The following is a 16,845-nucleotide window of genomic DNA, read 5'->3' on the forward strand; positions in this document are numbered from 1 at the left end:
TTCTTAGCTATACTGTTTTTCTCCATTTTACATATATTTGCAATTAAAACAATGACCATCAGTTACTATATTTCAATACGAAGATTGCCATTTATATAATTGCACTGTGATATGACATTATCTTTGCTATCGTTGTATTGTAAGATTACTTTCTCTTTTACGAATATCTTACAATGTGCAAGTCACATTACCGCTGTATTTTTTAAGTGCCCATTTTCAAGTCATTCCTTTTTGTTGTATATTCACATATATTATATCATTTAAGAATCATGCTTGGTCTCACTGGTGCAAGATTAAGATGTTGAACATATTTACATCTTTTTCGATTTGAACACGACACTTAAGTATGCGTATTGAATTATAGAATATGGATATTGCTTTTAATAAAAAATTACCATAAATATATATTTAAATCAATTACTCACCTTTGTAAACATTATAAGATGTGTCCAGTAACATGCGTTTTAAGATTCTACCAATGTCTCTAAAAAACGGTTTGACATCTGCCTCAGTGTAGCTCATTTCTGGATTGTGTCGTCCGCAACATGAGGTGGATTTCTATTTTAAAAAGAAACTTCTTCTCTTAATATATTGCCGAAATTCACCCAAATGAACTTACTCAAATATTCACAGCAATAACTGTTATTTCCTAGATTAAGACATTTCAGTTCAACGGCAGAAGTTAAGCACAAACATTTAAGACAAAAGGGGTGACTTTTTTCTTCTTATTGCTAAGTTTTCATTTTTGGATGGTGATGTTGTTTTTACCATTGGTTGTTGGATGTGTACTGAGTTATATTTTAGTCTTTGATACATGATTGTTTTTTTTGTATTGACTTTAAAGTAGTTGCCAGTAGATGCAACAACTATCATGTATATACTTTGCCCATTGTTTTGTTTAAGGATGTATACGTCCGGTATTGGTTCTTTGTTTGATGTTTTAACTGTTTTGTATAGATTCGATGAGTTTAGTCCTTTTAAACTTATTTTTATAGTTTGTTCTGATGATGTACTGTAACACCATAATCCCAGGTAAACAGGGTGAGGGGTGAGTGCTCACAATTTGTTTAACCCCGCCACATTATGTTTGTGTCTGTGCCATGTCGGGAGCCGATAAGTCAGAGGTTGTCGCTAGTCTATGTCAGTCGTTTTTGTTTTCGTACATTGTTTTGTAATAAACTGAGCCGTAGGTTTTAACAATTGAATTGTGTCATTTTAGTTCCTTTTTTATCGGTATAAGGTTTTTCGAATTAAGGACATCTGTGCGAATGCTGATAGATGTCTCATCAGAAAGCATATTAAATTTACAATTGCAATGCGTTTTGTTTGGCAAACAGATAGTATTTCTTCAGCATTATACACATTTGGAGTAGGTCCGGTAAGAGCCGATTTTGGCCTCAAAGTACAGGTTCATCCAATGCAAGATTTTGAACACTCATTATAGACACTAAAGTGTCTACATCAGTCGATTCAATAAATTTATGTGAAAGATGTGAACGTATTTAGTCATTAAAGATTCAAATTCAAAATATGAAAAATCTATCAAATATTCTCAACACTGTCATGAAATACAAGTAACATTTAAATTTAGAAATAAACACAAATGCGGCCACTTCCATTTTCAGACGGAAACTGTCAATTCATTAGCCAAAGTACTAAAATTTCGAAGATTTCTGTAATTTTGCATGACTTAACGACTTTAGTACCCAAAATATGTGCATTGTCTTGTCACAAACAAGCCATTTGTATGTATCAGACTCATCTACTTTCCAACAAATAGCTAACAGTTTACACAATTATAATTTTGTAAAACTGCTATATTTTGGGACAACACGAGAAACTCCTTTGTACAGCAACGTCTGACACAGTATCTCATCGTTTACAAAGAGGACTGCCATTATATACTAAATAAAGACTTTAATGACACACTGTACATTTTTGTCTTTTTGTGTTGGCAATTTATAATGAAACTTCATTTAACTTCTTTTCATGCTTACCATACTTTGTTCTGTTTAAAAAATATACAATATCTGAATAACATGAATTAATAAAAAACAAACTGAATTTGGACATCGCACAAATTCCTTCGACCGATATTTGAAAAGACATGCAAGATTTTGTGAAGTTTTTTCTTCGTCAAACCTCCTCTTAATGTCCTTGCTATAACGGTGTAAATCGACTGGATTTGTTGATGACATCACAACAAATAAATTTGAAAAGCAGTACACTAGGATATACATTTAGTGTTAGCCCTGTTTTAACTACCAAAAGACACCACCTGTCATAAAGTCGTAAAGTCGTCACAAATGTAGTTGTATATTTCTGTTTATGTATTATACATACCAGTTTTCTGTGATATTGTAGTTTTGCCTTCAACAGAATCCCAGCGCATTCATCACTGCTCATATACTAAAACATTTTTTTTTTAATTATCATATCATTGACATTAATATTGATTTAAATTTTTATATACGCTCTTTATTTTCACCGTTGATGTGTGAATCAGTAATCTTATTTTTGATAGTTTTTTTTATACATGTTATATGAGTGTTACTACTCTTGGATCTTCAATATTCAAGTTCAGATTTGAAGTAAGATGTTAAGTAAATGTCTACGTATTGTTTCTTGTCTTTTTCTGTAAGAACTCTTCACATAGGATTTATAAAACTGTTATTTTGAATTAATATTTCTTATCACGGTATGTCTACGATAAGTATTATATGTAATTTTTCATAGATTAATAAATAGTCGAGGAATTATACAAGGGTCGATGTCAAAATAGCATGTATAATATATCTGTAGATACTAATCCGACTTTATTCTTTTTATTTAAATTATTTTAAATCTGTTATTTGGGGCATTTTACAGCTTAGTTTGAGGCCTTGGGCTTGACATTTTTGACAGCCTTACGGCGACTTATAGTTTTAATCTTCTTTGACAGTTTAGATGGTGGAGATTTGTGTCATTGACAACCATACAACATCTTTTCTTTTATATAACTGTCTCATAGTGTTCATGTCTTTCTTATTTAGAAAATGACTGATGTTAGTGTTGCACGCTTAAATAAGTATCCAAATATATTTGCATGAAGGAGCGATGTTGGCCCTGACAGGGACAGCCTTTTCCGACACGTTTAGTTATATGCCTAAGGTCACTCAACGGTTATGAACTATCTATAATCAAATTATTACGAAATCCATATGTCATAACATCAATTTGAACATATGTGTTTTCATTGAATAGTAAAGAAATTAAGATCTTTCTAGACTTTCGAACTTCCAGTATTGAATTTGAACCTTTGAAAACATATATGTCGATTTAATGTCAGAAATATAAGTAAACTGTCTCAACTACGCGTCGCCAGGTAAACTTGATTCGTGACAGTAAAACAACTAAGGACGTCCGCAAAGCTTCAAATACAATATGTTTGTCTCTAAATTGACAACTTGACAAAACATCAATAACAAGTATAATGTAACATTGAACATACTATGTATTTGAAAAGTGATAAAGCTGTTGACCTCATTTTTGCAAATTGCACCTTATTGTCCGATGTATAGGATGCACAGTTTGATAAATTCTCAATGATATACCCTTATATAAAGCTGGAACCGTGAAAAATTGATACCTGTATTTAAAATTAAAGTATTGGGGATGTCTAAATTGTGCTTTTAAATGAAAAGTCCTTCAGTTATAACCCTCATATTTGCAAATCACACCTAAGCGTGCAGATAGTTCTATGTCCGATATACATGATACACAGTTTGATAAATGCTCAATGACTGGGACCGTGAAATACTGATACATGTATTAAGAATTAAAGTATTGGTGATGTTTAACCAATGCTTTGAAATCAAGAGTCCTTTAGTTATAAACGTCATTTTTGCAAATCACACCTTAGCGTGCAGTTAGTTCTATGTCCGGGTACATGATGCACATTTTGATAAATGCGTAATGATTTACCCTCATATTAAGCTGGGACCGTGAATTATTGATACTAGTATTGAAAGTGCAAGTATGGAGGATGTCTAAACTGTGCATTGAAATTGATTATGTCTAAGGAGATTCATGTTACAGATAATTTGATTTGAAAGGGTATAAACTATGGTTGTCCAATTCGAAAAAAAGATAACGAGATATCAATAGAAAAGCTGAGTTGGATTTTTTATGTCCAAAACTTAACATTATATTATCACAAAGGGACACTGCATTCACGAAGATTAGTTTAAGTTTTCTTCTTATTCTGATTAACTGAACAGAACTAACGAGCTATTTGGTTAAATGGGTTGCAAATTCCAAATTGTACTAGCTTAATTGAAACATTACCAGTTTGTAATAGTGATAGAGCATTTTATATGTCCAAGAAGTCCACGTTTTAAAGTCAATATTTTCTATATTTCCATCGTCTACCTCGTTTGTTGATTCCATGCCTTGTTATTCTACAAGATAATTTAATATAGATTGCGTATAAATACATAGTTTCAAAAGCTAATCAATCTGAAGAGACCAAAAAGTGATTTGCTTTGTATCGTAACCTCTAAATGTAATAAATCAATACACGCCATAATAAAATAGCTATGTATGAAAGTAACATTCATTATATAAATTTTAGCATAATATACATTAATAAACGTTTTTTTTTCGAAAAGAGGGACGAAAGATACCAGAGGGACAGTCAAACTCATAAATCGAAATTAAACTGACAACACCATGGCTAAAAATGAAAAGGACAAACAATAGTAGACATGACACAACATAGAAAACTAAAGAATAAGCAAAACGAACCCCACAGAAAGCTAGGGTGACCTCAGGTGCTCCGGAAGGGGAAGGAGATCCTACTCCACATTTGGCACCCGTCTCGTTGCTTATGTAATAACAAATCCGGTAAATAGTCTTATTCGGAAGGTCACATTTATGAAAGGAAAGGAGATTGTAGTTACGACGTAAGGAACATTTCTAAGTTATGAATCACTTACCGATGAGTAATGGTAATCGGTCTAGTAAGATATTAATGGTACACTATACACACATGTATTGTTTTAACTATTCTATATATATCGTTGATGATTTTTTATACTGCTTTTTTTAGAAAATGTATTTGTTAGTGCTTTAAATAAAATAAAATATGCTACCCCCACCAATCATCAACACATGTCAGAAAACAACCCATTTGAAAATTTAAAAAATGCAATAACGATTACCTTAGCTGTATTTGGCAAAACTTTTTGGAATTTTGGCCCTCAATGCTCTTCAACTTCGTACTTTATTTGGCCTTTTAACTTTTTGGATTCGAGCGTCACTGATGAGTTTTTCCACAATTTTTGTTTTTAAATAAAGGAGGCAAATTGTTACTTCCGGTCTGTAAAAGTTCATTTTCAGTATCATTTGACAGTTAATTTGACACTGCTTTCATACACGAATTGTTTTTTTTTTTTATAATTTTACATGAATCAAGTAAAATAAAATCCAGTTTACACAAGGTCACTACCAGCTTGTTTTGTCATGGTCATATAGCTGTCAACATAAGGCAGAAAGTCTTATGGCTTTATATTGTATCAGTGTGAATTTCAAGCAAAGGTCAAAATCTAGAACGTCAAATTCATTTATGACTTTGACCTCAATTTTATGGTGATAAAACATGGACCTTATATAAAGAACCTTAGGTCTGTTATATGCATGGTTATTAGAGGCTCCCAATTTGCAACCGTACCAACCGTAGTACTAAGTGGGAGCCGTCATTTAACTTTGGGAAATTATTGATGTATACATTTAATATTAACGAATATTTTAGGAATCATATGCAGAACTGTTTTGAGAATTTTAGTTGTAATTTGGGACTAATTTTATGTGGTTATTTCTTGTATTTATAAGAAACAATTTTGTGTGCACTCGATTATGCTTTCAAGCAACCGTTGCAAGTAACCGTTGGTACGAAAGGTTTATAGTTAGGATTTTTTTTTCGTGAAACTACATAGACACAAAGAAGCTAAATTACAAAACAAATTTAAAACCTATAAGTTTGTTCGTAATAATTTTATGTCATTATAAAATGTTAAAGTTTTTTTATTTTTTGTGGTAAGTTTTTAGAAAACATGAACAAATAAAATGTATTTAAACAAAATGAATTGACCTCAATAACAAAAGAATAATGAAAAAATAAATTTGAAACCGAATCTATCTGTAGCTCGTCCGTACAAGCCAGTCAAGGTCGTACGAAATAAAGATAAAGAAAAGTTAAGGTCGTGTGAATCTTCCTATATTAGTATTTAGTTTGTTCTACATCAAAATAAAACAATGAAAGATAGTCTATTGTTCTATTCTTGTCAATATGCTATTGATTCAACTTCTGTTCTATACAGATATAATAGTGATATCGCGGGTCCGTGACTGAATTAAAGTATATAACTATGCGCAAGCCTTATTTTAGTGTTATTTTTTATCTGATAAAGTCATGCCGATAATAATATACACAGTTTTCTCTGCTTTCAAATCTTTCTGTTTGAACCCGTCGAACTGGAACTTATCAATTATTGGTAATATTAATTATTTGGATAACAAAAGGTCCTGAAATGGAGTAATTTTTAATCAACAGCATTGTCCTATGTTAGTTATAAATAAAGTTGAATTATTTGATTCACTGTTTTATGTCATGCCCGCTAACAAATTGAAAACGGTTCCTATATATACACCTTAATTTTAGTCCAGATTTTTAGTATTCGTATTGTTATCTTAGAAAGTCTTACTGATTAAAATACTACAATAGGTAACAATTTGACAATGATTGAATTTAGTAGTGTCAACCCTGTGATTATGAACCGTGTATATAGCATACTCATAAATACACCGTTTGGTGGTGCACCTGTTCGATGCGGAACGTACAGATAAGGTAATAGGTAACAGGTGAATATACTATTAATATCGGTATCGGACTCAACCCGGAACTTCTTAATTATTGGCAATATTAATAACGTGGAAAACAAAAGGGCCTGGAGTGGTGTAATTTTTTATCTACACCTTTGTACTATATTAGTTATATATAAAGCTGAATTCTCTGATTCGTCGTTTTTACGTGATGACGGCTGACAAATTGGACCTCGTAATTTTAGTATTATAGATGTTGTATGAGTGACAATGAGACAAGTCACCAGCCAAGTCACAATTTGTAAAAAGTAAACCATTGTAGGTCAGCTTATTATCTTTAAATCTTTAATAGACAGATAATTTCTTCAAAAGCAAAAGTGATCAACAATTCTAAAGCATCAGTCGACTTGTAATGTAGTTATTACCCTATATTGATAGAAACTTTGAATAGCAAATTGATAAAAAATAATGGATCTGCAAAAAGTCGTTTACATATGAAAGTGATGGCCTTTACTGTTCATATATCTTTTTCGCAATAAGCCGAGAGAGAAAACTAAGAAAAGCTAGAGTTAAACTATTTTAAGTTATATCGTATTCAAGATACTAGTACATATAAATCTGAAAAAATTACCCAGAAACATTTACCAACCGATGAAAATTATCCTTAACTTTTTAGTCATAAATCAGTTGTAAATGGTGCAAAAGAAATTGTATAGCAACATAGTATTTTCCGTAGAACATTACGGAGAGTTAAAAAGACATATTGTATTGTTCCATCCACCATTTTAATCCACCATTTTCTACATTTGAAAATGCCTGTATAAAGTCACGAATATGACAGTTCTTGTCCATTCATTTTTGATGTGTTTTGTTACTTGATTTTTCCATGAGATAATGGACTTTCCGAATTGATTTTCCTCTGAGTTCAGTATTTTTGTGATTTTACTTTTTGCATTAGTGCAAATATAGCGTGAAATTATTGCCGTTATCAGTGAACAACATACGCTGTGTTTAAGACGTTTTTTTATAGCATTGATGTACGACAAAAGGATTATTAGATAAATATTGGTTAACATTATCCCTCGTAGATTATATGTACTACTCGCAGGCACGTGCAATACACACATTTACTCTCGACAATATTTACAAATATTAATGCAATAACAATATCTAGTGACAAAACAAAATTAAACGAACAAGTTGAAATAATATCGTGATGATAAATATTTCTACTCAAGAAATTGTATTCGTTATATTAATTTTTAAAGTTATATAATCAACATTTTTTTAAATGATTACATCCACCGAAAAGTTCAGTGACAAAATATAAGGAAAAGATAGATCGATATTTTTTAAATGTGTGTTGCGTTTTAAGAAAAATGTTGCTCCATAAGGTATACTAGTTGTACAAACACCAGTAAGATATTATTAATAAATAATTTTTAATTATTCCAATTTATATTGAAGTATAAGAAAATATTTGTTATATATTTAGAATATGAAGGTCGAGGCAACTCAGTTCCAGTGAGGATTGTTTGATTCATTCTATTGTGCACAAACTAAATTTTATCGTCAAAAATCACGAGCAATGTTTTCTAGAAGCAGTGAAATCGTAATAAAATAAAAGATTAAGGTTTTTTATCGCTGATATGCAATTCGATTTCTTTAATTCTATTACGATCATTACAATAATCTCATGTACGAAATGATATCTCCAAAACAGCTACAACGGTTGTGTTACGTACCAACCGTACCTGATACGTAACGAATCGGGAAACCTCTAATGAGTGATATCACTTTTTGAGGAATTCATGATATAAGAGAGGCAAAAATTCCAATGTAATTTTACTGCACCTTTTCAAACAAAATTGTATGAGTTACGACATGTTTCAAATGACAATTCATTTATAATATGCTAAATTTCAGTTTATATTGTCAGTTCCTATGCCTTTACAAGTATTCGCCTTTCAAAAAGGGCTAGTCGTCTCTTAGCTGATGAAAATGGAAATTTAAGTGCTCTCGCTTTGTAAATAAATTCATTTAACAGAATAGCCACGTGCCTCAATCAACAAAATTTACCAAACACGTGAAGTAGTATATATCGGCTATTTATAGAAAAAAGTTACCTGTGTACCAATATCATGAATATGCATGAATAATGACCAGGCAAAATGTAATTGCTAAAATAGAGAGGACAAATCCGATACTCTCGGGATTGAAGGACATTTACTAGGTTTGGATTGTCCTAACCAATCAATAAACTTTGATTATTCACGTCTCGTAATATTTTCCAATCAGGTAGTAAGAAGCATTCACGCACTGACTGTCCATCGTTCAATTCTTAATATCGTCTACTGGGAGACGATAATGATCATGATGATGTAAAAATATGAATGAAAATTAAAGGTCAAAACTGTATAACGTCAAACTTACTTTCGACCTTGCCGTTAATTTCCAGGTCATCAAGGACGTCAAATCAAAAGACTTTAGATTTGTTCTATGTATAGATAATTATTTATATCACTAGAACCTCTCATTCTATATCGTTACACAAATTTTGCAAGCTAAGACATGTCCCAATTAACAATTTAACAGACATATGTCGTCGATATGTTGTGCGGTTGTTTTTTTAGCGATAATAAGCCAAAATGAAAAGATAAAAAATGACCTTGACCTCGGAGCTTGGACTAATTTTTTCGACAAATGACCTGAAATCCAAAAACCCGTGGTATGTTTCACTAACTGTTTAGCAGCTGCAATTGTAAATCACGAATCTCAAATGCATAAGGCTAAATACATATCTTACGTTGTATTTATACCGCTTCCGTCAAAATTGCACAAAACAGGCTGAGATTATATCAAGCAATTTGCTGAAATACTTTGTCGCTTTCTTTTTCAGTGTCAGAGGAGATGCACCCACATCAAGATAAGTGTTACAATGAAAAGTTTACGGTTAAGCAGAGTAAGTTAAATCGCATAAACTATGCGATTTCACATACCAAACATGTTGGTGATCTCATATATGCATGCAAAACAAAATTTACACTCAAGAAATAAAAGTGGCGGAAGAAGAAAGACAAATCTTTTAACCAATTGTCTAGAGAAAAATCGAAGGTCTTTACTCATCATTTTCTAAGTTATTGAAAAGAAAGCTAGTTCAAGTAAACTCAAAGTTAAAATTGGGATTTAATCGTAATTTTGTTTATACTGACGTGATAAATAAATAGTTTCCATATACTTTTGAATGAAATAAGGAGATACTTAGCTGCTTTATGTGAAGTTAATCTCACTTCCGGTCTCCCATGATAGCGTCTTTCATATCGATTCCAAAATAATATAGTTGATATATTCATCTGCATGTGAAACAGGAGATAATTGACCACTTCCGGCTTATTGGAAGTCAATTTTGGTCTTTAGTGATAAGTTTACGTATGCATATTACAAAAATAATATGGATTCCGTGTTAAAGGTGCCAAAATGTCTTCATTACACTGAAGCAAACATTATACTATTGTTTATATATCTTTAAAGGTGGCAGAGAAAATACAAAAACACAGGAAAAGTTAAAAGTGAGAACATGTCCTTGACCTTTGACCTTGACCTCATTTTCAAAGTTAGAACCCAAGCCCTATATAAACGATTATAGGGTTATACGGTTATAAGTTTATAAGTTGCAAAAAAACAGACCAACTATATTTTGTAGGTAGAGGTAGATAACTCTGATCAAAATTCATCAAATTAAATTGATTCAAATTAGCCTAACGAACTAACAATTCGGAAAAAAGAGAAATTTGTCGTTATATTTTTTAGTGATGAAGGAGATGCATACACAAGATAAACAGTGTATTAGTAGATACATCTTACAAAGAAAATGGTTCGGCTTAGCATAGCAGAATTTTAAATCGCATTACTGTATGATACTATAAAACAAATATATCAGTGACAAATTGCGAAACAAATATCGATACCAAAAACAAAATTTTTCGAAAGAAAAAGACTGAAATAAGTATATGTTTAAAGAAAAACAATAGTAAACGGTCTTTCGCATTTGAAACATGCTTCTTTGTTTGTTTTGGATCCACATAATTGTGTTTGTTTAGTTTCTATGTTGGGAGTGGACATATTTTATTTCATTTCAGGTCCTGAGTGCGTCTCCCGCACAATATTTTGACATCACGTTTAAAAAAAGCTTTAACTTAACATTTGCATTCTTTTTAGCCGGAGATGTTGGACAGACAACATGTATACCGACGATATATTGGCAATGTATGTCTTTAAATTTGTTGTTGTAGATAAAAAAAAAATATCGGAATTGATGAACAGTGCGGACGTTTGATTTAATTGATTCTATGTACGTTTAAAACACGTTTAACGATTATTTTTATACGATGTACATTTTTCAAACAGCAGTTTGTAATACAGATTTGTATTTTAATCTAGGAGCAGACATTTTTCTAAAGGATTGCACTTTGATTTACTGAGCTATTAAGCATTTTCTTAACGGCATTGACATTTCTGTTCTCTACGAAATATATTGAAAGGAAGCTGCACAACGTTGTGGAAATTAGCTGCAAAAGTTGGGGTTAATTGGACATGTAGTTTCAGTGAAGTAGCGGACATATGATTTTTCTGTATATTTTTTTCGGGAAGAATTTATATAACAAATTTAAAAAAAAACTATTGTTCGTATAACAATTGAAGGTATGTCAAACCGTAAAGATCTATTTTGAAAGGAAAGCATTGAAATTCGACTTAAAATGTCATTTCCAGCTTCAAATCTTAGCTTATTGTACGCTGATTTCAACAATAAATGGTGTATATACAAATTATTATAGATAAGATCGATAATCTATTAATTCTGGTTCAAAAAAAAATGTTCCGGTATTATTTAAATGATTCCTTGACACTGATCATTCCAGACATATATATACGTTTAGATTAAATAAGTAAGAACATATTTACTTCTGGTTTACACACGGTCACTTTCAACCAAATGCAAATAGTCCTATGGCTGTATCATGTATGGATGTGAGGTAAAAGCAAAGGTCAAAATCTAGAACGTCAGATTTACCGTGTACCTTGAGCCCAATTTCACGGGCAAAAACCAATTTCTTCAAATCAAAAGACCCTAGTTTTTAATTATATATGGTTAGTGGGTTAAATCACCATACGCGTATTTTGAATACAAAAAAGGAGAAATTTCTATTTAATTTAAGCCTATTCTTTAATCCGAAATGTATGCGTTACGACATGTCGCATTCACAAAATTAAGTAAAAGAAAATATCGATATCTGTTATACGGTTTTATAAAAGAAATAAAAAAGCCACAATCAAAATTTAGAATATGACCTTGATCTTTGGCCATGACCGAATTTTCTTTTTCTTTGGACAAAGTAACTCAAATCAAAAGACTCTAGGTATCTTTCACTTATGGTATACCAATTACAATTACATTTTACTTTCTTTGAATACAGGAGGGGAAATAATTCCCACATGGATTATCCGGACTGATTTGGTCATAACAAATCTTACGGTCCTTAGGAAATCATTAGAAAATTGACGAAATATCTACGTAGATATTGTCATATTGTCCTAATCGTTAACTGCTGATAAGAAGATGTGCCCAATAAAACAGGAAAACATCAGCAGGGTGAAATTTAAAAGCGGATAAACTGTTCGATATAGTAAACAAACTATCTAAACGACATATTGCGAAACAAAAATTTAATGCAAGAACACAATGTGGAGGAAAAAAGGATAATAATTATTAAATACAATAGGTCTTTCAAAAGAAAAGTTGAAAGACCTAAAAACCGAAAGAAATAGTGGAAAAACCTAGTAATCAGAAGAAAACAATATGTCCTTCCACAGGAAATGGAAAAGACCTAATAATAATAATCAGAACAAAAACAATAGGTATATCCACAAAAAGGTGAAAATATTTCATTTGCAATTAAGTATACTATTTTCCTGCATATACTTACAAACTAGAAATGCTGTAAATGTCGAAATCCGTTCAATCATATAAAAAGAAAATCACAAGAATGTTCTGCTATTAAAAGTTATGTTCTTTTTTCAAAAATATACTTACAAATACAAAATATCTGTTTTGTCCTTTTTTATTACTTACTTACATTTTAAACTAAGTCAATGCTTGTGAAAATCTTCAACTGTCAACGGTTTGTCACGATACTTTATAAACCGCAAAGAAAAACTGATAAGAAGAAAATAAATGTGGGTTAAAATCTTCATGTGCAAAGTAAAGTACACCGGAATATTGACATTTATCTATTGTTACATATTATAGTTCGTACATTTATATGTTACCTATCATTGAGATATAAAGTGTTGTTATTGAGAGAAATCAGAACTTTTCTTAAGCTTATCGAAACATGAAGTATTAAGCGCTTAATATGCTTATACAATAGGAAAGGACAAGGTTTGGAAAAAGCCGTTATCTCTATTTTGTGTATTCTTTCCTTGTCGACGTTGTGATACTTTTGCACATGTTGCATATCATAGTACTCAGTTTAAATACACCATGATCGCAAACATATACGCTACGTCAGTTACAGCCTATATTTTCTCAGTCAAGATATAGATAATAAAAAAGTCTACGTCAGTGATATTACCTCGGGAATTAATGATAAATAGATTATTAATGGCCTCATACACGGATATATAACTCAGCTGTATCTCATTAAAAAGCTGTCAAGAAATTGAAGCTGAAAAGCACCAGTCATATAAAAAAAGTAATGGATAATATATAGTGTTCAATTCGTTTAAATGTTTCCTTCCTCTCAATCGATTGGTGACTCTCGAACAGCTTTTTACTACTGTTACCTTTGTTTATACATTTTATTGAATATAAAAATGGTTTCATGAACATTTCCCATTGTAATGCAACTAAAAAGTCACCTACGGTGTCTCATTTACGTCTTTCAGTCAATTCTCTATTCGATAAATTGCGTTTCATATTATGACAGTCCAAATTCAAAGATATTGCTAACAACTAACCAATTGCAACTAAAGTTAATGTCGTCCCTTTAAAGATTCCATGGACAACATCTAGGTTTTGTTGACCGTTTTTGAATATTTGTGCCAAATATAACCATGTAAATGTTCCCTGTCCTATCTTCCATTTGCTACTATGACATCATCGAACACAAATTACTATTTGTTGACTTAATTAGGCACGACTGCAATATGTGAATCGAAAACGACATTCCTTTTTAGTGCAACTGAAATCATACATAAAATTTGCGAAGAATATGCTGGGAATAGTTACATTTTCTATATTCTGTTTGTTACGCGTTCGTTCTTTTTTCGTTCGATTTGTTTTTCTATTTTGCCATGGAATTTGCAAATCTATTAGGGCTACAATTTCAAATTATTGAGATAATTGACTCATGTTTCTTTTTAATTATTACCAAGAATCATCTAAATACGCTAAGCTTTTACAAGATTTAGAATAAGACTAAATTATGTTCTTCTGAATACTATCCTGAACAAATAAAAGAATTAAGCAAATATTGAATATCTTTAAATATAAAACAAAATTGAAAGTGTATGTATTTCGCATCGATATTGAAATGAGACAGCGCTTTTTTTAATTACTTCGTTTTTATTTACGTTTTTAAATATTTTCGATATGACATATATAATTTGTCTTATGTACTGTTTTGATAAAATGATAAAGACGACGAACATAATTTGCGAATTTATACATACTGTGAAAATCAATTATTTGCGTCAGAAATTACTTGTAAATTACATGTAAAATGAAGGATCAAATAATTTACTAACGCGTTAAATAACAACAAGTGACTGTCGTATTTTTGTAGTCAGGTTACCTGCCGTACTTACTTCAATATGAAATATGAAATAAACATCAACAATAATAATGGCAGACAAATACAAATACAAGCCAGGAAGGCAGTCTTCATATTTGTTTATGATAATTATCTTATAAAAAGTTGTTTTGTGACCACTAATATAGCATATAACGTTTTGATCATAACTATTTATATACATGAAAGCAAAACATGTTAAAAAAAAAGGGTACAACAGTAAAATTTAAGTTATAATAAGCTTAATCACATTAAAACACGAAAATATGTAAACACAGCCATATAACATATTGTGATTATATGGGTAACTGAAGTAAATAAAGTGTCAATAATATGTAACTATATGGCGGTATTTATGAATTCTGAGCCATTTAGAAAATTAATCAAACAATAACATGCATTGAGAAAAGGTTAACAATATACAAAGAGAAAACAAAATAGCACAATATAACGTACAGAAGTTCACAAGAAGTACATACACACTACATTTCAAGACCACGAAGAGTAAACAGGAGATTAGAACAATAGTTGCAATTGGTCTACCTCCCCCAAAACCATAGCCAAGGATGGGTGTCCGTTTGATGTGCGGAATGCACAAGTAGGCATTCACGTCTAGTCAGAATGGGGACGTTAAATTAGATACCTCGTGTAGATAGAATTCCGTTTTCTTTGTACGTTTATAACCATTTAAACAACTATTTGAAGGGACCATAGCTGGTATGTGGCAAAGACAAATCTCACTTTCTCGATGCAGTTCAAATTCCTTCGACCTTTATTTAAGACGGTCTCTGATACAAGATCTTCATACTGTATTTTTTGTAATTTGAACATGTAAAATCAGAAACAGAAACAAAAGCAATTTAGCAATTGTGCGTTAATTTGTTTTAAAAAGATGATGCTGGTTATAATAAAATAATCTTTAAATATGTTACAAGGACTAATTGAGGCAGCACAAGCTGAAAAAAAAAACATACAGTTATAGATCACATCAACTAATCTTGTTGTTCTTCATATTTTTTTCAAACTTGAAATGTCATACTTTAGACGTTAAAAAATAATCTATTTTACTTTTGCATAATATTGACTTCGAATCAAATTTTTCTAATAAGTGATATCTAGGCGATTTTTTAAAAGGTTATACATAAAAGTAATAAATATTTATGACGAACACGGACAGATTGAGATTTCGCACTCGAGATATATTTTTAATGTTATTTAACAAAGTTTCGAATATCATTTTTCGTTTAAATCACTTAGTTTAACGTGCATTTTAGTTTGTTTTGTAAACATTTACATGCGTATATATTTATTGCAAGACGGAGCCTTTATAGACTAGATCTGCCCATTTAACAGAATGGACAAATGTCTAGTCCCCTTGTTGTCAGCACATAATATTTGAATCTATGTATGCTGATGTGTGTCGTAGACTCTTAGACTAGTATTATAGTCCCAGGTCGAAGTTATAGGCCTTCAACAATGAGACAAAACATACCGTATCGTCGGCTATAAAAGACCCGATATGAAAAATATGAATCAATTAAGTTGATTACAGCCAATTCAATTTAGTGTGTAGGCAAAGGTAATATCTTTGGTTAGCTAAGTTATAATCCCATCCTTTCGATGTAGCATAGTCTTACAGACAGATAGAATGGTTATATGTCTGATGAGTTTACATTACCTAATAATGACTTCACGGTTCAGCTAGCAAGCAAGCTAACCAAATATATTACAATTGCCTTCACACCCAAAAGAATCGGCTGTAAATTAATACCAGTATTAAACGCCCTATTGACAAAATTATTCCACTCCTTTTGATAAAATGTTCAAAACACTGACCTTCCACAACGAACTCCCACAATGAGCTCCTTTAATCTATATTTCATATAGAATTTAATTGTCAATTTGATTTTGAATGGCCAAACTGTTTTAACTGTCAATATGAATTGATTCAATCTGAACCTGAGAAAGATCGAATAAGAGTAAAAATTAGTCAAGTTGATCCTTGCTATTAAATATGAAATCATAAATCATAAACAGAAAACATGACCATGTCTTAAAAACAAACGAGTGAAACAAAAAATATCACAGAAATTCGAAAATTGAGCAACACCAATCCCATGAAAAAAAGCAAATA

The 16,845-nt window shown here is 31.1% G+C and overlaps 1 protein-coding gene across 1 annotated transcript in view; it reads right to left on the bottom strand.

Annotated features, from left to right (window-relative positions):
* The window catches only part of LOC143058908 (transient receptor potential cation channel subfamily M member-like 2), a 30,353-nt gene extending 17,271 nt beyond the window's left edge, over positions 1 to 13,082 (bottom strand). Inside the window, exons 1-4 of the mRNA XM_076232384.1 lie at positions 12,996 to 13,082; positions 4,327 to 4,439; positions 2,344 to 2,409; positions 426 to 558 (exon numbers count right to left, since the gene is read on the bottom strand). Of these exons, the coding sequence (XP_076088499.1) occupies positions 426 to 558; positions 2,344 to 2,409; positions 4,327 to 4,428 (301 nt within the window). The 5' untranslated portion in view covers positions 4,429 to 4,439; positions 12,996 to 13,082. The remainder of the gene's footprint in view (positions 1 to 425; positions 559 to 2,343; positions 2,410 to 4,326; positions 4,440 to 12,995) is intronic.
* Positions 13,083 to 16,845: the final 3,763 nt, after the last annotated feature.

Source organism: Mytilus galloprovincialis, chromosome 14, assembly GCF_965363235.1.
Source record: "Mytilus galloprovincialis chromosome 14, xbMytGall1.hap1.1, whole genome shotgun sequence".
NCBI classification, from domain to species: Eukaryota; Metazoa; Mollusca; class Bivalvia; order Mytilida; family Mytilidae; genus Mytilus; species Mytilus galloprovincialis.